Consider the following 19,650-nt stretch of genomic DNA (forward strand, 5'->3'; position numbering starts at 1 on the left):
AGCTTGATGTGGCGAGATGGTATCCGTGGATTTGATCAGGTCTGTACGGGTACAGGCGATAATTCTCGCCTTCGTGGCCAGGCGTCAGATCAGGCCTAAGTGGCAGGAAACGATGTCGACAGACGCGAACTCTTTCTGTTTCTCTCTCTCTCTCTCTCTCTCTCTTCCATAAAGCCCTGCCAATGCACATCTCTTTGAACAGTTACACATTGGTAGTCAGTGAATGCATCTCCCGGATATATCATTGTTGCAGACTGTGTTAACTGCAGCTGTTCGATGGACGTTTGTGCCTACCAACTCTCCCGATGGAAGAGTTCAGGGGAGTTGCGAGCCATACAGCGATCCATAGACGTTTCAATCTCATTCGATACTTGTGGAAGAAGGATAGCCTTGAAGGCTCCATGGACCATTTCAGCCCAAGCGAGGCAGACCCTAGTGCCTGGCGGTGCTCCGACGCTGTCCAACATGCAGAGCAAGTCAAACAAGACTGGCACACAGGACCATGTGGTATAAACGAAAAGGATAGAGTGCATGAGTACACTGTGGAAAAGTGCCACCAAGACAAGCGCGAAGTGTGCACTTATCCTTCACAGCTCAATTGCTTCTGCCTGCAGCCTTAGCAAGGGTACATGATTTGTTGTGTCCATGCCTGTCAGATCCTGCTCATTTGTCAGTAGCGCAGAGCATGCAATTCATTAGGGGAAGTTACAAGACATCGTTCAGTACACGGCTTGGTACAGGTGTCGACAGGATGAGAAGCTGCACAATCCTTTTCTGGCCACCGTCTCGGTTTTGGGCCTCACTGATGCAAATTATGCTTCGACTGAGGAGTCAGATGAATCATAGCAACCCCACCCTTGGAACACTGAGCACAAGGCTGAGGGTGACAGAACCTTCAATCGCTGTTGCCATCACCTCACGAACTGCTGGCCTATGTAGGTGCTAGGGTTTCTTATCCTTTTCAGCTAGATTCGTGTCGTGTATCAGTCGTACTCACAGCGTCCCACGAGATACGAGCTAACTATCCAGCTAATCATCCAGCTGCTGAGGTGAGCCTCACTGACACCAAAGACGTGCTTGATCATCCATGAACGCGAAAGAATGACAAGGGTTTGGATTTTGCTGTGGGTTCGAAAGATCGCGCTTGACGCGTTAGAGACATACGGAAAATTTGCTGATCGGTATTCTACTATGTGCCTGTTCATATCTGCGTCTATAGCTAATTAGCTAGTTTATGAAGACAAGGGTATCAATTGCGCTTGACGTTTTCGTCCTCACGGCTAATTCTGGGTGATTCAAGGGTGTCTATATGAGCGTTCTATGTATACCAGTGATATTTTGCACACTATGAAGGCCTATATGATGTCGCTGAAGACCAGTTGTGTGGTCTTTACGCTATGACGCGATCAGGCATCGAAGTAGGGTTTCTAGACGTCGTCTGATGAGCACAGAGGAGTTTGTTGAATATGTTGATTGCGTGACGTCGTAGTCATCACAAAGCGTGGGTCGACGCACTCACGGACGCAGGTTCTTGTCTGTGCAGGGGTGGAGCAAGATGCGCCGAATCTTGTTGTTGACCGTCTGGCTGATATGGGCTACAGTACGGCCAGTTACAGTACGTGCAAGCGCGCTGTCTGCATCTGCACCTGATGATTCTCCAGACAATTACGTGGATGCAATGGAGATCACCGCTGGACGCATTGATCCATGCCTGGTGGTGCCAAGAGGCTGCCCTCGAACCATCTGCAAGTGTGCTAATGCTATCACCGACCTTGATGTGGAACGGATCATCTCGCGTTTTGGAGATGAGGCTGGACTCTGTGACTGTTACAATGACTTGCCGAAGAAGCTGAAGGACAAGATCAAGACCAGGTGCCACAAGGGAGCTTCACGCTCTATGGCTTTTCAGGAAGAAGTTGACGGTAATTTCCACTCTCGAGCTCTTTACTTCGCCAAAGCAATGTATTCAGCCTTATTTGGTGAACAGGATGCAGAAGATGCAGGAGAAGGTTCTTGGTGCCGCATCTGTATTGCAGGTGACAACCCTTGCATCTGCACTGAGGAATACAATCCAGTCTGTGGACTTGATGGCAAAAATTACTCAAATCCCTGCCTTCTTCATTGCGCCGGTACAAAGCTTGATCATTATGGACTGTGCAAAGAAAAAGGTGCGTCCTAATCTAAATTTACATACAAATATGATACTTGGGCTGTGGAGTAGTACGGAGAAGGGATCACATAATGACGCTCCCAATGTGCAGGTTGCACCTGCACCTTCATATATTTGCCGGTGTGCGGAGAAGATGGCAAAACGTACGGCAACAAATGTAGTGCCGAGTGTGCAAACATCACGATCGCTTACGAGGGCATGTGTCAGGAGGGTGAGCCACATCTTGGAATTGCTTTGTTGGTTTTAGCTAACCATTTTCTAGAGAAGCTCTATGTATAGTGCATTGGTTGCCCGCTGAGAGACGAGCCCTGATTCACAGGAATCAAGTGCGGCAAGGGCATCCAACCTGCGCTCTGCATCCGTGATCCTTGCGATGGGTATGAGACATGCCCTTCTCACCCCGATGCAACCTGCATCAGCAACTACTGTCCGGGTATAACTCAATTTCGTGGGTCTTACGTGAACGGCCCATGCACGGCTATCTATGTTGATCCCACCAATGGAAAGCCAGTGGATTGCTGCAAGAACCAAAACGACGCTTGGGCATCGGGATATTGAAAGGAGTCGTCTATGAATTGGACGCATGCACAAGCAAGCTCAGTAGTGGAGTTCAAGCACTGATGCATCAGATTTCAGAGAAAAAGTGATAGTGAGCCAGGCTGCGTTGAAGCACCTTCAAGGAGAGGGTCACTCACTGAATGTGTCAAAATAGGAAAGCGCAAAACGTTGTGAAGTGTATTGCGGAGTCACCATTGCAGGCGTCAGAGAAAGGCTGTCTGGGGGGGGGGGGGAGGTTGTAAATTGACAGAGGCTATTTATTCAGTGGCTATTTATTCAGTGATAATATAAGTCAATTGCAGCTTGTCTGCAGATGCACCTTGCTTCTGGCAGGCAAAGATTGCAATTTTTCTTTTGTTTTTGTTTTGTCTTTGTTTTTGTTGTGAACAACACAACAATTGTCAAAGAATGGATTAATACTTTTCAGCTCGTTCTGCTTTGATCAAAAACATCATGATGTCAGCATACGATTGTCTCAGATTAATGTACTGCTCCATGGATTCAAAGCACAATTTCGTTTTGGCTTTCGGCTCTTTCTACAGACTATCTCCCCCTCTGCGCTGTATTTTTCTCTTCTTTCCATAGCTGCAAGTCATGACTTGTGACAAGTGATGACGTCATCAGGTCCCACACAAACATTGTTGCGTCATGCACGTCTTATGCATGGCATCATATGGCTGCAGATCTGCAGTCTAGATGCAGTGTACATACGCCAGACACAGCCGCGGGTCATCGGCGCAGAGGCACCTCAAACCTCCACAGATCCACCTCAATGTCCCTTGAGCGCTCCCTGGATGAAATTTCACATTCAGTGGCCCTGCTGTAAGGCGTTGACTCTGCAGCAAGGGGCTTTGAAATTGACCGATTGCATTGGGTTGCTGGGTTGTTCCTGCTCACAGCTTTGGCTGCCAGCCCCAGTGGGCGGGCAGTCACCCATACCCATGCACAGCTGCATCACTTCCAGCGCAGAATGTATTGCCTGTGTGCTGAACACAAAACAGTCTTGCCAAACAAACACAGAACATGCAAGCACCACAGCCAGACCTCACACCCGTGAAGTCTGACATCTGTCACTTTGATATATTCCCCTGCCGCCCCAAAGAGCTCAGCACAGGGGGTTCTAATCACACAACAGCCATTTTGGAAGGACGCACTTGTGGAAAGCATAGGAGGCGGGCAGGTCATAACGCAGCTGTGCAACCACCTCAGCGCTGTGTGCTGACAGCTCCTTCTGGGCCACCCGCTGTATGTGGGCGCGCGTCGAGGTCTTGTGCAGGGAATACACTGACCCACGCGACACCTGCGCAGTCAAAATGGTGCACTGAATTTTTACTATGATCAGACATTTTCCAGTCCTAACGGATGGGCAGGCATGCGACACCACACTTATTGAATTTCCATGTTGTGTGGTCCTTGGCCACATTATGCATGCACCATATGAAAGCAGCTCTGTGTGTTCTCCTGCATCAAGCTGCCGGCGACTGCAGCTTCTGTCTGGCCTCAGACAGATGATCTCTGTCTGGCATGCTGGAATGGATTTGTCTACTGCATGTCTTGTGCTGCTGCTTTGCCACTGCACACAAGGGGCTGTGCTGTACAGAGCAGCCTCATTTCCGCTGATGGCAACCCAAGAAGACACCAGAGGATCATGCCACGGCTATGGCAAGCATAGGTAAGCCTGCAAAAATGCTGCCACTGCCTGCAGATCATTGCAGCTGGCCACGAAAAGGGACCAATAAGAGTATCCACCCAGACCAAAAGGACTGAAACGTGGCTATGGTACCTCAAGTAATGAACCGGTTTTGCATAACTGGAAGCAGGCCCTCTCATATGCGTGCGCACCCGAAACGCTGCTCTGAGAAAATCCAGGTCGGCTCCCTTGCGGCGGGTGCCAAACGGCGGATTCATGATGACTGTGTCTGCTGTCAGCCTGGGCTGCCTTTCCAGCTCAGCAATGCTGCATTGCAACAGATCCATCTGCACAGCGCATTTGTCATCAGCAAAAGAGCACTTGTGATGAGGACAACTGCAATGTCTTATTTCCGCATGATGTTCACTTGCAAGGCAGCCCTTCCTCTTTACCCTGGCCCTCGCTCTGCCTTGATGTCTGCATATCTCTTTCTCAGAATTGCATCTGTAATAAGCATGAATGAGAGGGCACCCTCTGCCACTCTTCCCTGATTACATCAGCAGGTTTGCTGGTACTCATTCAATCTCAGAGCAGTCACAGAAACCGCCGCCAGACAAAGTCCCATATCAACATGCATTCATGCTGGGGAAGTTCGGTCGCTGCTTGGCAAGTGCAGGCATGCAAAGGTGGAGATGAAGCAGGCTCACCTGGAGATCTTCAAAGCTGTCTAGATTGCCCTGTGCAGTGTCCAGAGCATCGCTGTCTATGTCCACTCCAATGACATGGCAGCTGCCCAGCAGCGCTGCTCCAATGCCCAGCATTCCCTGCCTGGACCAAAGAAAGAATCTCGCATTGCCAGCGGTGAGGGGTCAACCAATCCTGCAAAAGCTTGCCAGGATCCTTCCGGCCATCTTGCTGTCTTTCAGGCATCACCAGCTGTCAAGGCCTGGAATTCGCCGGAGCAAGCTTGCTGTGTTCCTTGGACTATCTTACTGTATTTCAACCATTGCCAGCTCTTAAGGCCAAGCTATATTGCGGCAAGCTTGCTGTGTTCCTTTGCTCACAAAGAAACGGACAGCAGTGCTTATGCAGGCACAAGAATTCCATACAGGTGATGAGGGCATGGGACGCACGGTGCCGCATCCCAGATCTACCACCGTCCTTCCAGCAAAGTCGTCGTATACACTCTCTATCTGCGCGGCACAGCAGAGAAGGTTACTAGGCATTGGTTGAGGAGGCTAGCACAGCACGAATAGCTGAATGTCTTGAGAGGGTAATTGGGGAGCTGCAGCAAAATTTGCATTTTCCTTGATCTTACCGTGAATAACATCCGCGAGGCAATTTCAGGGCCCGTGGGGTATTGTTCGAGGTCGACCTTGGGCTCATTAAAGGTGTCGATGTCCTGCGAGTTTTCCCAAAGGTCGATATCAGAAGAATATTGAGAGGCGGCATTAGAATTTCAGAAGATCCAAGTCGCTTCGTAAGCAACAGAAACTCCGCTTACCTGCATGATGCTGTGCAGTTCCTTCAGCTTCATGGTGATCACGTCTTACAATATGCTTCCATCGACGTAGATCACGTCTGTCATGCTCCATAACATGTGAAATGAGCTGTTTATTTTTGAGTCAACGCGCGTGCTCATCGTTTGCAAGCAAAAGCAAAGAGGTGTTGTACTGGCTCCATCCATGAACCTGTCGCCTTTTCAATGGCTCAAGGGTACCTATGTGAGATGAAGAGGATGCATCGCAACTGGTCACAAGACAACTGCTATTCTGCTCCGATCAAAGCTCAAGACCTTGCATTGGGCTGACGCCAGCATGGCAACGCAGATGTTGACATCACAATCCCAGCTGACTGTGCAGCCAGCAACTTCTAAGCTTATAACCTTCAAAAGTCAGCATCATCAGGTTTTTTCTCAGATGTAAAATTGTTGGTCGTGCCAACAAACATGCATGATTATTGGTAACACAACGATCGAAGGCATGCCGAATATAACGCTGTACATTATTGTGCGCAGCACTTGGCGTCAATTGGCAAGCCGGCCTTTGGCTATAATGTTTCTTGATGTACCACCGCAAAAAACCACAATAGAGATCCTTGCAACTGTTACAAGCACAAGGGCTGCAATTGGCAACCACACAGTGCACAGATAACATTCCAAACGCTTCAGGGAATAAGTTCCCAGTCCATTCTGCTCCAAGAAAAGTCCAAGCAGCCATCAGGGCTGCATAAGCACTGGCAGCCTTTCCTGCACCCGCCGAAGGAGCCCCTTGGCCAGATGCATCACATCCTCCACTGTGGCCACAGGCAGGCACCCTGCATGCATACCCGCACATTCTTCAGTAAACCAGAGGTAGTAACTTGCATGCGAGACAGTGCTTCTGCTGATACGCTAGATAAATTATGAGGCAGTACATACGGCTGTATATATGGTCATGCATTTTCAAAATACGGAAGACCTGCTGGTTCGAAGGTGCCTCAGAGGGCTGGCAGTGCGACACAGACTCTCTTTGGTGTTACTGACTGGCCTGGAATGCGCTGCATAACCGTTCAGTGCTTTATGATTGCATCATCTTGACAGAGTGCACAGGCACTGAAAGTTTGAGAGATGAACATGGAAAGAAGATAATATCCATAGGATAAATCGAGCCACTGGTGGCTCCCAGCAGGTTCTGCTAATTAGTCCTGCTCGGATGCGTGTGGCATGCGTGTGCCCATCCCCTCTCTTTCAGTCCTCAAATGACTGTGGTGCCCATTGCCCGACCCAGGCTTGCCTCTTGCAAATATCTGCAATGCATGCTGTCATATGATGCACCAACTAGGGGTCATCAGGCCAGGCTAAAAGCCAGAGGAATACTAAAAAAGCACATGTTCTTTTCATGGCATCCTGCCGATTTCAAGGAACGCTGACTCATGATCACATTCCGGCCACGGATGATACATTACCTGCTGAGCCACCGCTGGCACAGACACTGCCATTATCACTTTATGTGCTCTTGCAATGAGTTTTTAATGTACTGATTATGTAACGATCACATGCTACCTGCTGAGTCGCTGCCGGCACAGATGCTGCTACCATCACTTGATGTACTTTTGCAATGAGTAAATTAGGCACCAGTTATGTAACCAATAAAAGCAACCTGGTGAGTCGCCGCTGACACAGACGCTACCATCACTTGCTAAGAGTATAATACATAATAATTTTGCAACGGTTACAGTCATTACCTGCTGAGTCGCCGCTGACACAGACGCTGCGCGTGACGGAGCTCGCGCCGACGGCGTGCGCCCACGGAGCCAGCAGCAGAGGCGCAGCCGAGCGTGCCAGCCGGCCCGGCAGCGGCGGCAGCTGCACAATGCGGCCTGCGCGCACACAGATTCAATCTCACAGTTAATATCAGTATCTGACATTTGTGTGCATGGTGTTTAAGGTTAGTGGTGATTAATATGAATATGTCCCACTGCGGCGCAGGTTTGAATTTCTGTCCTGTCTTGCAGCACACATAATGACTGCGTGCCTCATAGTCAATGCCAGGATTGTCCTGAAGCATCCCTGCTTTGAAGGTCTTGTGACAGAGTGCCCGCATGGAGGGCATCTGAGGTCTTAGGTCCCAGAGAGACACATGCAATTGTGGCACGCACCCACGACTGTGTGGCAGAGCCGCGTTGAGGCAGAGGATGCCAGATGCTCCTCTATGACAAGCTCGCGCAGGTGCTCCTGCACAGAGAGGCCTCGGAGCAGCGTCAGCGCCTCCTGAGTCAGCCGCAGCGCCTGTCGCCACCTCAGCGCCTCGCTGGCGTTCGCCGGCTGAGCTGGCGCGGCCAGCGCACGCAGCGGGCCGCCTGAGTTGAGAAAACGCTCGCTTAAGTGTCGGTGAGCCATCATTATTAATTCACACGTATTGTATATCAACACTGCTCCTTTTGTCATGGGTTTGCCACAGGCTGGTCGTCTTGTATGTCACTGGTAAATTTCCATGATAGTTCACCTCACGGTAGGATCCTATGTTGCAGTGCTTCATCTGTATAAGGTAGCTGATTTTACTGCCCCCTGACCTCTATAATCTGGTCTCAACTGACTTTTCACTGCCTTGGCAGCCGAACTGAGCCCTCTATGAAAGGGCGGAGCAAGTCATGATTGGCCCATGTGCTGGCATAAACAGTGGCCAGGAGGTCACGTGCAAGTCAGCGTTTGCATGTATGTATTCCTGTGCAGCCCTCCTACCTTCTACGTTGAGCGTGGCGGCGTCGACCAGCATGACTAATCGCAGCACCAGGCTGGGGCTGCCTGCGTCCTCGCTTAGTAACGCCAGCAGCAGCCCAGTCCGGTCAGCCTCCATGCACAGCGCTACCACCTGCAACGCCCTCCGCGCCACCTGCGCATGCCCACACACGCACTTTTGAGACTTCTGAATTTGAAGGTGCGCGCAAGCTATGACGTGGCAAGCACAAGAGGATCCACAAAAAGAGAATTAGCAATGCCCCCCAGGCAAGCAGCCCAAAGGTGCCTGCCTGGAATGGGCACATTTTCAGCACAGTTTCACTGCTTATACTGCTTATGGGAAGAGTACAAGGGTGCGTGACCAATGGTACTGACCAGGGTAGAAGAAATGAACCTTGTGCAAACAAGGGCCCAACACGAGCTTTAGGGTGTCAAATGGTTCAACTTATCATGTCGGGAAGGGCACCTCAAAGGGGCAGCGGTGAGATGATGTCAAGGGTGGCTCTGGTGTGCTTGCAGCAGCAGCCGGTGGTGCAGTCAGGCAGCCATTGAGCGCCCTGAAGATATTCCAGCAGCCAGACCAGCTGCACAGACGCACAGCTCACACTCTTGTTCTGACTCCGTTAGCACCCTGTGGCGACTTTCACAGTCATCTAACTAACTGTTCTGATCAAAGGTGCCCGTATTCTCATCTGACGTGCTATTCCATGCATGGGCACACAGTGCAGTGACTTTCTGTTCACGACCAAGGGGGGGAAGATGTGGTAACTCTGCCCTCAGAATCATGCACTGCAGTGCTTGATTCCCTGGCATTTCTTGAGAGGTAATTGTGGGATCCAAGCAGCTGCATATGGGGTTGGGTGTGGGTCACGTACCTGGCCTCCCCTGCTTTCCCATGCGCAGCCGGCGCCTGAACATCGCCGCCGTCTGCTGCAGGGGCAACAGTTGCGCCACCCATCGGTCCTTGCGCTTCACCGTCTCCCTCCCCAGAGGCAGCCTGGAGCCACAGGTGGTTTTCAGGCTGGGTGTGACTCAGACTGCATTTATACACAATACATGCGTTGTCCATGGAAATCCCTGGGTCATCTCACAAGGTCTGCATGGCGTCCTAAGCACAGAACCAAAGCAAGGTAATCAATAGGAGGACATCAAAGAACAGGTTAGCAGAGCAACAACAGAGCCGAGGGACGGTCTCTCAGAGACCCATGAATCAAGACTGAACTCGTGCAATTGTTGGGCGAACCATATACACAGATGAAAGCAGGCAAGCATATGTAGGACATCCACAAGCCACACCAGCACAGCAGCGTTGGAACACAAGGAGTTATGCTAGCTAAATGATTATGAAATGCTGAATCTTGCTAGATAACATAGTCGATGTGGAAGCAAAGTTGGCAAAGTTTGCAATCACCTGTGCGGCCAGTCTGGCTTCCAGCATGTCACATATGGCAGGGCATTCAAGCAGCAGGTGCAGGAGCTGCAGGAACGCCGCCTGATGACAGGCCAACCGCTCCAGCACGCCTGCGCTCAGGAATCATATTTGAATTCAGAAAAGCAGTCATCGTCACAGTACATGCGCCACTTGAACATGAAGGTTGTACGCATGAAAGCGATTGCTTGATGGGTCCTGCGGTGTGAAAAGAAATTTGGGATGCCTGCAACTGTGAGGCCGGTAGAAGCCATTCTAGGTGAGATGCAACTTTATGGTTTTTTCAAGGTCATTTGGGCAGGCTATGGCCTAGATAATCTTGTGGGCACCACATGGTATTAAGCAGACTAAACGGACAATGTGATCTGAAAAACACACGACACCTAAGGATGCTCGAGGCATGCCAGGCAACAATGCTTCCTGCTTCTTCCAGTTCAACTTACAAAGTGAATGACCTTGCGTAATTTTCAGGGCTGCATGCTGTCACACCTGATGTCAGCACAGGTGACATGGCGTCCCTGTCAGCCGGCGGCGCCGCTGCCACGAGTGCGGCCAAAGATTTCATCGCACATTTGAACACCGCGCTGGATTCCTTCGAGCCCAGAAGAAGGGATAGGAGTAGGTTCAGCACTCCCCTGCCCAGCCTCTCAGGCTCGCCCTGTCTCAAATTCCTGTTCCACACCCCAAATCTTAGTATTTCAGTCAATCCCCAGAATTTTTTATGGTCGTCCAGACATATGAGGCTTTTAAATCCTTACTTCTAGTGCTTGCCAACACTATGCAAGACGGGATCCGGTAGCCGCTGGCACGGACTAGCACTGGCCCATGCTTGCTGAGGGAGGACACATGTATTTCCACACTAATCATGAAAAGTTTTGGGCCCTAAAATGGACTAGTAGCATACCTAAAAGGGTTACTAATACAAGTAGCAAAAACTATGCATGGTGGCAACTGCTGAACAGGAATGCGGAAACAGCTAACAGCACCTGAGATGGCTCAGGTGAGAGGCAAGGCTTTCAGAAGCGGGTGCGGCGTCCATCAACCTCATAGACCCCAGCCTCAGGACTTCAGGGGAGATGTGCGATGCGGTCGCCAGCTCAGCCGCTCCTGATGGCCTGCCCGGGCCATGTAGCTGCACCCTTGCCCCAACCCCTGCACCAAAGATTTTGTGAACTTATGACATGCCATAAGAAAGAATGCGCTTGCAATCTCTCCTTGCCTTGAGACAGAACACGTTGGGTTGAGATGAGACTGGCTGTAAGTGATAAAGAGCTCAACAATAAGCAGAGCCCATAAGACGGCACGACGTGTATAAAGGCCACCAAGGTACAACAAAAGATTGACATTTCCAGATAGAAATCCATCCCAAAATGTATGCGTATATACCAGTCTTTCAGCAAACAGCACAAAATGTTCACATGACAAATTCATGGGGCGGAAGAGTACCGGAGGCTTGGGCAGGTTGGGCAGCAGAGGCCTGCCCAGCTGGTGCCAGGCTGGCGACCGCAGCTGCCTGGCAGCTGCCGCACAGGCGCATCAGCGCTGCCTGGACGTCCAGCATGGCACAGTGCCACCTCACATCAGAGTCACTCGCCTGCAGCCCCAGCACAAAAGCAATTCTCCATCAGTCACCAATCACCAAAATGTCAAGCAACATCGCAATGCTGTCCCAAGATTTTTGCAGGAAGGATCACAACGAATTCTTGTTTATGTCTTCTGCAGCCTTTAAACAGTTAGATCAGAGGGTGAGGCACAGCGCCCGACAGAAGCACAGCAAAAAAGGTGTGCTGTCCGCTGCATATTCTGCCTTGCAAGATGCTTGTGCAAATTTGTCAATCGCTGCGCATGCAAGATCCAGCCAACAACACAAGCTTGACAGGACCGGTCATGATGGTGGAACATGGAAGATGCGCAGCAATGACTTCTTTTGTAGTAGCATTCTTTGAGATGCCTGACCTGAGCAGATCCCTTGTGAGCGGCGGCCGCGAGTGAGGAGCAAAGCGCGCAAAGCAGCGCCGGCCCGGCGGAGTCAACGCCCCACGCCAGCAGCCTCGCCTGCTTCGCCACGTCAGCAGCCTGCCCACATGGCTCTGCACTCGAGCTGACTCCACCTGCTTTCTCCTGCTTTCCTCTCTCTGCGCCGTAATACTCCCTTGTTTCCTGTAGATGTTTGTGTTTCTTGCCCTTTTTATGTGTCTGGAGTCATGCCACAAAGGGACTTTTCTGCGCACCTGCCTGCTCAGTTTGGTCACAAGCTGGGAATGCAAAAGTTGCTGCAAGATACTGAGATGTGACCTTCATGCTGTCACTCGTGGTTGAACACCCGTGGTATAACTGGCTTATCAGATTGTGGCGAGTCCATGTGAACGTTAAGCTGCTGAACCATGAAGCTCAGTATATATCAGAACATGGTTCATGCCATCAAAGGGATTGGTGCCTGGTAATGTCTGGCACAGCATCATGCCACAAATGATGCAGCGTCACAAATGTGGCACAGGCTGTGTCAGGCAGGATACCAGCATGCTAGAATAAAGGCTCAAGCATATTTCTGGTGCACAGAGCAAAATAGCCAAGAGCACGTGTGCTGGTGCACATTTAAGGCAAGACAAATGAGCTGCAACAAGGAAAACTGCGGGTGACTCACCCTCCAGTAATGTGGCCAGGCTGGTGCCACATGCCGCGCTAAGACGCTGCCACAAGCTGGCGTCGCCAGGTGGCGGCGCAGCAGACTGCCACCTGGCGCGCTCATGGAGCGGTTCTGCTGGGGCGTTCTCTGCCGCCCTGCCCGATGTGGGCTGACTGGACCGGGCTGCAGGGCACACACACTCACTCATTCCTCAAAGGAGATAATCACTTCTTAGGACAACTTCTCCTCCCCTTCAATGCACATGCTTCCATCCCTGAACCTCAAGACAATTGGATTCAAAAGACAAGGAGCAAAGCGCCGTTTTGCGTCTCTGGCACAACATTCGAGCAGGCATGAAGGAGGTAGATCCTCAGGAAATAGCATCCTTTTTATGTGATTACAGCTGAAGGACTTCGCAGGAATGGAAAGACACGCATGTGAAAATAAGGGACAACTGTCGGCCTACCGATGCCTGAGCGCTCTCCAATCTGGCTCCTGGGATCGGCGGCCGCAGCGGCCGCGCCGCTGAGCCGCCGTTTTTGGCCGGCCGCCACGGAGGACCGCGGCGCGCCGGCGGCCGACCCGGCCGCAGTGGCTGCCGCGGATTTTCTGCCGGAGGCCGACGGCTGCTGCTGCTGCCAGTTGCGCGGGCTGAGGCTGCGACGCGCGGCTGCCGGAGAATGCAGCGCGTCATTGCCTGATGTGCTCACGTCGCCCGCCCGCTCCCGCCTGCGAGGACGGAAGAATCTCTCTTTATTATCTCTCTATTATTAGTAGACAATTATTGGGGCGTCACAACAAGTGCAATGCGGCTTACTGCGTCTGTTCAGCTGCGTCTGTTCAGCTGCAGGCAGGGCGCACTGCCATCTCGCCTTAGTCAAGCCTGCAAATGCCAGTTGGCATCCGAGATAAGTCACATCCAAGATTCTGCCACTTCACAGGTAATGCAAACATAAACCATGCACATGCCAGGACGTGCCATGGCGTTCGCAGTGACGGACTTATTCTCATGGTAATGAATTAGAACGCTTGATCATGACCAAATAAAACCAATAAATTCAGGGATCTTCACACCTATCCCTGTGCGCTTCTGCCAGCTCGGCCTCCAGCTGGGCGTGCTGCTGCTCCAGGCGTTTGGCCTCTGCGGCCAGTGCGGCCGCCTGCGCGTCAGCCGCCTTCAGCCGCTCGTCCCGGTCCTGGTTCCGCCGCAGAATCTCCGCCGCCTGGTGGCGGAATTATTCCCAGTCAGCTTTCCGGATCATTTCTCGCGCGGCTGCCCATACGGCACAGCACTACATCCCATCCCAGGTACGCGACAGGGTGCACGCAGAATTGCTCACATCAGATATGATAGCTGCCAAAACTGTTGTGAAAGCCGCTCCTTGATAACCTCCACGAGGCAGACCAAGGCGCGCGGTTGTCACTTCCCAAGCATTGCAGGGGACTGGTCCCCACTTTGCAAAAACACCAAAAACCCCGTCGGTTTTCTCTGCTCCTGGCTGTGCATTACTCTTTGAGCGGTTGCGTTTCAATTGGCGGACCTCTTGCTCCTTGAAGGCCAGCTGCTGACGCGCGATGTCCAGCTGGCGCTGCAGGTCCGCTGACGTGGCCGCCGCCAGGCCAGCCTGGCTGCTGTGCGCGGCACGCGTCTGCATCTCCCGCCGTTCCCTCTCGGCCCGCTCAACCCGCGCGCGCAGCAGCGCATTCTGACCCTCGTTGTCGTTCAGCCTGCGCAGCACAGCGTGCTCAGCGTGCAAGGCGCGTCAATGCAGCCCTGCCAAGATCGATAAGTATCTACCCCTCAGCACCGCAACCATCTGACCTCTTACAAAGCCAGGCTGTGCCAATTCTCTCTAATGGAGTCGAGCCTCATGGAGTCCACACCAGACTGTCTTGCTGAGCCATGCAATAGTGTTCCACAGATCGCAGAGCAGAGTGCCTGATTGGACACATTTGACAACCGCAGACTAAGGTGGAGTGAAAACAGAAAGTGGCTGGCATGCTCCGATTGGCCGCATGGGCTACCACTGCTCAGCCAGAGTGCCTCGCATCTGGAGCAACTCATGCATTTTCTGACGGAGACACGATGCTCCACTGCTACGTTCGCTGACCCGGCCAGCGCGCACCTTCTCTGCAGCTCGTCCTTCTCCCGCTGCAGGCGCTCCAAAGTGGCCCCAGTGTTCAGCTCCGGCAGTGCCTCGGGTCCAGCCAGCTGAGCTGCAACTGCGCATGCCACACAACAAATATCAAACACTGCTACAAGGCCTCAAACGTTGTCGTAATGAGGCACCTAATTGGAGCCATGGGGATGCACCCAGAATTTAGCTAGCATAACTCAATATTTAGCGAGTGAAGAGCTACATTAGTTTCGCTGTGAGCCCCGCTAGGCCGCATGATAAGCCAAGAAGGGGCTCCATCGGCAGGGGAGGGACAAATCACGTACGGAGTGAGTTTGTCGGCGGCGTTGGAGACGGTGCAGGTGCGCCTCCGCCGCGAACGGGAGAGTGCATGTTCAGCGGTCGCGGCTGCGCAGCTGTCATGGCATTCCCTGCTGCATGCATGCGCTGGCCTCCACCTGCAGCTGGTGCAGTTGCTGCGCTGGCGCCAGCTGGAGGCTGCATGCGGGCTGAGTTGGCACCCTGCTGCCCCGGGGCGATGCCGCCTGCCCCCCTGGAAGCGGGGGTGGCGCCCCCCACAGCGCTACCTGGTCTGGCGGCAGGCAACAAGCCCATGCCCGGCCTGGGTGCTCCTGCGCCTGCTGCATATGGCGGCCTGACAGCAGGGCCTGTGTACTGGTTTCGTGCTGGCTGGGCGGCAGCTGCGCTGATAGGCAAGGGAGCTGCTTGTCCTGAAGGCCGTGGCTGCCAGTGTGCGTGAGGCTGCCTGGCATGTGGGGGCACCTGTGCTGGAGCACCTGATGCAGGCATGGATTCGCCAAACACATTCTTTGGAGCGCTGGAGTAGCCATCCTGCTGCCTCACTCCCTGCTTCGTTGGCTCAGGCCTGGCAGGGTAATTTGGACGCGGTGGCTGCTGCCAGGGCTGGCCCTGCTGCTGTCCAAAGCTCGGGGGAGGGGCAGCATCGACAAGGCCGAGAGGTGGTTGTGATCCGTGGCTAGGCTGCTGCCAATCTGGGTTGGGCGCCGCGCTACCTGTATGACGCTGCCCGGCATTTGTATTTTGTGGGCTGCCATTCTGCCTGTTATTCACCTGCAGAGAATTGTATAAAGAGTGATGGCCCATCAATTGCAAGGAAATTCCAAGAATTTGATTCAGGAAATTCATATGTCAACAAAAGAGAATTCATCAATTCTGTTGACATGCAAATTGAGCACCTTTGTCTGGTTGTACTGCTCGACGATGCTATCGATTTTTGCAAAAACATCGAAATCGTCATCGTCGTCCATTGTCTGTGATCACTGATCATGAACACTTGATATTTAACGCAGGAACATTTATTGATGTTCCTGCACGCCCCTGAGCTTCAAGGAATGCACATGCGCTAAATTTTGCCTTCTCCGACAGGAACGCCGCCGAATGCCCTTTACGAGAGGAAGTCATCGTGGCCATTGATGCAAGAGCACAAACTATTCTCACCTCCACAGCATATAACATTCCGTAATACGTGACAAAACGTGTTTTGTAGCCAACTCTGCAATCTGCATGCACAAAGTGGCATTTGCGCTTTCGTACCAGCAGCTTCTGCTAGGTCCAGTGAAGGTTTCATTCAGTACTATGCTGTGCGAACTCGGATCTAATAAACTGTGTTGAAATCCATTACAGTAAGCAAGACAGCAGTTTATGGTGCAACCAAGCCTGTCGTTGCTTGCTGCAGTGGCCAAGAGAGCTGCACCTAGACTGAGAAAAGCCCCAATAGTATTGACCGATGCAGCAGCGGAGAGAATCAAAACGCTCCTTGAGAAGAGGAACAAGGTGCTGTGGCTAGTATTCACGGATTGTTTTGTTTGTCCAGATGTTGAGTATCCCGATATGCGCGATGTTGATAAAGTGGACCTGAAGTAGTATAGCACCTAGCAAGTGAACCCCACTAATGATCCGGTGCATTTGCAGGAGTTTCTGAAGCTGGGCGTGAAAACGAGAGGATGCAACGGCCTAGCTTACACCCTTAATTACGCAGGTGACCTTCCTGGACCAGACTTCCACTCTGCTCACAACTTGCATATATTCTCTATTTGTGCAGTCGTGATGTTGATTCCTCTTGATGAGTTTATTTTTCCCTGATGTTGAGTCACTGTTTTGAGCCTGTTGGGCTGAGTCGTCTGTTCTCCTGCAGACACCAAGAATAAGTTTGACGAAGTGGTGGACGAGAAAGGAGTGCGCATTCTGATCGAGCCAAATGCACTCATGCACGTCCTGGGCACGACCATGGACTATGTGGAGGACAGAATAAAGTGCGTTCTATTTTGTGCCCCTATTTCTTTAGCCCTTGTGATATTTGGTCACCTTGGAGGTTCACTGCTCGCATGGGCCGTGCCGGCGTCCTTGCCTGCTCAAGGACTTGTATTTTTTTTGCGTTCATTGGTGTCTGCATAGCCAGATTGCGGCGTGATTTGCTAGCAGAGAAGAGCTGCTTGGAAGCATGTCCTGAGCTGATACAGGTTGTTGTAATTACAGGGCGGAGTTTACATTTTACAACCCCAATTCCAAGGGCGAGTGTGGATGTGGAGAGTCCTTCACAGTGTAGTGGGCGTCGAGGCAGCACTAGCGCGAAAGTACCCCGATCTGCGATTATTCATTGGACTTCCTGATTGGGTAGTCATGGGACAGTAATGTTGGCTTCCATTCTGACCACAACGCTCGAAGGCTTGGGTTGGAACAGCAAGTCAGCTATAGTGGCAGTGGTGACTATGTGTCATGGAGTTGCCAGCCCACAGATTATCCCTGTTGCAACAATTGTAGAGATAGTTGCCAGTTATCCCTTACAGTCCCTGTTGCATTCTTTCCCTGATTTAGTCACAAATGCTCACAAGCAATGGTGACAGGTTTTGACCAGCTAGGCTTTACTAGGCCATTGCATGCAGTTTGCTGAACGCGGGAACCGATTTTGAGTTGAGGGTGACACAGCTTGTAAGCCCATGCACTAGTTGTAGCATCACACTGTAGCAGCAGATCCTTGAAATCCAAATTTTGGCAGTGAATCTCAGGTCTCAGATCTCAGAAAGGCTTTCTGCTCCTTTCAAGATAAGCCTCACTTTGACAAAGACTAGGACCTCAAGCACGTATCCAGGCTTACTAATACACAGTTGATTCTTTGATTTTGGCTGAGACATTGGCTGAAAGGTCAACCAATCGTTTGTCCTGGAGCGCTTAAGAAGGCTTCAAATGCCAGTGGCAAATAGTACAAAACACTCCAGAACCGCACAGGCGTCTATATGGTGCCTGTCTGGGACATAAATCTTGGACAGAGTTTAATTTTGGCGCCTGCGACGACGGCTGCCAAGGCCCCAGGGGGCAGACCTCTGGCAAACGCTCAGGAAGCCTCCAAAGCTGCACACCCCAATCAGGGCTGCAATGGTGCCAGCACCCCCAATGGACCCTATAGAAAGCACTCCACCTACGCTCCCAATGCTCAGGATCGAGCCCACAGACCCTGCGAAGTTGCCACACAGCTCATCAGTAAGGCTTTGCCAGGCAGATGTCAAGCTTGGGCAAGAACATAAAGCAGTCTGTGGCGCCATGTAATCGACAGCTTTGGGCTGAGAAATATATATGGCAACATGAAAACAAAGATTCTGTGGAAACAAGGCTTACCAATGCTCCACAAAGATCCTATGCTGCCAATGGAAGCAACGCTCCCAACGCTCCCAAATGAGGTAGTAGGCCAGCCGCAAGGCGATGCGGTACCGGATGCTATACCCGCTGCGTTTAAAAGATTATTCTTAATCGATGGATCATACAGAAGCGCATCTGGGCTCCGAACCAGGCGTGCTTTTAGAGGCAAGCAAATTGCAGATTATAACAAAGATTGCAGGGATAAGCGAAAGAAGAAGCCACTTACTGGCCAGGCTCTGAGAAGGCACATGTTTTGCGATCAAGAAGGGAACAGCAACACTGGTGGAGACCAGCAGCAAGAAGAGGACATTCTGCACAGTATTGTTCATCAAGTCTCGTGAAAGAGCCAAGCTCCAATTGAGAGAGGAAGCGAACCGCGAGGAAAGGCGTATTGCAATACAATATTATTTAGTAGTTTCAAGCTTCCGAATACAATGCGAATGCATTCGAATCCAAATGCAATCTTCAACCGCAACGGAAGCTGGGGGAAGCTGCCAGTGGGCATGCATGGGAAGAAGAACTCAAGTGCGTGGGAAGGACTGTGTCATGTAAATTCAAAAACCTTGCGTGTGGACATAGAGCATAATGCTAATCTTTTAACCTGTTGATCGACAGCCAAATGCCGCATGCGCAGCGCTGCTAGCTCGCGAGCTCATGCTAGCACGGGTATATATACCAGGTGCCGCCCGGCGCGGCCGGTGCAAAGCTGCAATGGATTGGCAACCTACCCATTATACTTGAATGGTCAATTGCAACCTCACTCAAATTGCAGGCAGCCCTTTCCCTCACGCTTGCCGTCCCCTGCATGTGTCCATATGTCTGGCCAGACATGGAACCAGAAACTAGACGGAGCTTTGGTCGTGCCCTATAGGACTAGCTAGAAGAACCTGATCATGATTTGAGTGTGCAATCTGCGGTCGTGCAGAATATATTGCCTAAACTCACCAACCTGACATGGATCGTTCATACCAGGCTGAAAATGCCCGTTCTCGTCCGCTCCCGGAAGCAAAGCTGCCTTGGGCGTCACCAGTAGTGGGTTGGGTGACCACCTGCGAACCCGACGTCACGATCTGTACTTTTACTGCACATTCTTTTTGCTCGGCTCGGGCTTGTTCGTTGTCTAACATATTCTTCTATCTTCTCTACAATTATTGCGAGCGTGGAATGATGATTGAAGACAAGATTGAAATACAACAGCGAGGTCCCCGGTTCAAATCCCTCGCCGG

The 19,650-nt window shown here is 51.7% G+C and overlaps 4 protein-coding genes across 4 annotated transcripts; 2 read left to right on the plus strand and 2 right to left on the minus strand.

The window, feature by feature from the left end:
- Window positions 1-2,260: 2,260 nt before the first annotated feature.
- On the plus strand, window positions 2,261-2,449 carry COCSUDRAFT_83602 (hypothetical protein; the record flags this gene model as incomplete). Its single annotated transcript, XM_005643100.1, has 1 exon — window positions 2,261-2,449. A coding segment is annotated over one exon (189 nt), but the record flags the coding sequence as incomplete, so codon positions are not given.
- A 1,008-nt stretch (window positions 2,450-3,457) lies between these two features.
- COCSUDRAFT_60120 (S-adenosyl-L-methionine-dependent methyltransferase) lies at window positions 3,458-5,895 on the minus strand (the record flags this gene model as incomplete). Its single annotated transcript, XM_005642939.1, has 7 exons — window positions 3,458-3,518; window positions 3,883-4,028; window positions 4,571-4,705; window positions 5,066-5,182; window positions 5,492-5,551; window positions 5,677-5,760; window positions 5,863-5,895. 7 exons carry the CDS (start codon window positions 5,893-5,895, stop codon window positions 3,458-3,460), a joined length of 636 nt encoding a protein of 211 aa, XP_005642996.1.
- Window positions 5,896-6,576: 681 nt separating this feature from the next.
- Window positions 6,577-16,038, minus strand: COCSUDRAFT_68214 (hypothetical protein; the record flags this gene model as incomplete). The annotated part of the gene is made up of 18 exons (XM_005642940.1): window positions 6,577-6,674; window positions 7,584-7,718; window positions 7,998-8,198; window positions 8,581-8,731; window positions 9,044-9,161; window positions 9,453-9,574; window positions 9,989-10,098; window positions 10,496-10,677; window positions 10,993-11,158; window positions 11,453-11,600; window positions 11,963-12,141; window positions 12,651-12,815; window positions 13,099-13,361; window positions 13,707-13,855; window positions 14,174-14,360; window positions 14,759-14,855; window positions 15,076-15,841; window positions 15,967-16,038. The coding sequence occupies 18 exons, from the start codon at window positions 16,036-16,038 to the stop codon at window positions 6,577-6,579; spliced, it is 3,309 nt and encodes a 1,102-aa protein (XP_005642997.1).
- A 194-nt stretch (window positions 16,039-16,232) lies between these two features.
- COCSUDRAFT_26274 (iron-sulfur cluster assembly protein IscA) lies at window positions 16,233-18,793 on the plus strand. The gene is made up of 6 exons (XM_005642941.1): window positions 16,233-16,564; window positions 16,703-16,769; window positions 16,926-17,043; window positions 17,267-18,242; window positions 18,404-18,511; window positions 18,651-18,793. Exons 1-4 carry the CDS (start codon window positions 16,433-16,435, stop codon window positions 17,334-17,336), a joined length of 387 nt encoding a protein of 128 aa, XP_005642998.1. The 5' UTR covers window positions 16,233-16,432; the 3' UTR covers window positions 17,337-18,242; window positions 18,404-18,511; window positions 18,651-18,793.
- Window positions 18,794-19,650: the final 857 nt, after the last annotated feature.

The sequence above is a fragment of the Coccomyxa subellipsoidea genome (assembly GCF_000258705.1).
Source record: "Coccomyxa subellipsoidea C-169, whole genome shotgun sequence".
NCBI classification, from domain to species: Eukaryota; Viridiplantae; Chlorophyta; class Trebouxiophyceae; family Coccomyxaceae; genus Coccomyxa; species Coccomyxa subellipsoidea.

Excerpts from the sequence above, each read along its gene's own strand:
- COCSUDRAFT_26274 (XM_005642941.1), top strand. The coding sequence starts at position 16,433 with ATGGTGCAACCAAGCCTGTCGTTGCTTGCTGCAGTGGCCAAGAGAGCT. Across the intron at positions 16,770-16,925 it reads TTACACCCTTAATTACGCAG|ACACCAAGAATAAGTTTGAC; the intron begins GTGACCTTCCTG and ends GTTCTCCTGCAG. Across the intron at positions 17,044-17,266 it reads TATGTGGAGGACAGAATAAA|GGCGGAGTTTACATTTTACA; the intron begins GTGCGTTCTATT and ends TTGTAATTACAG.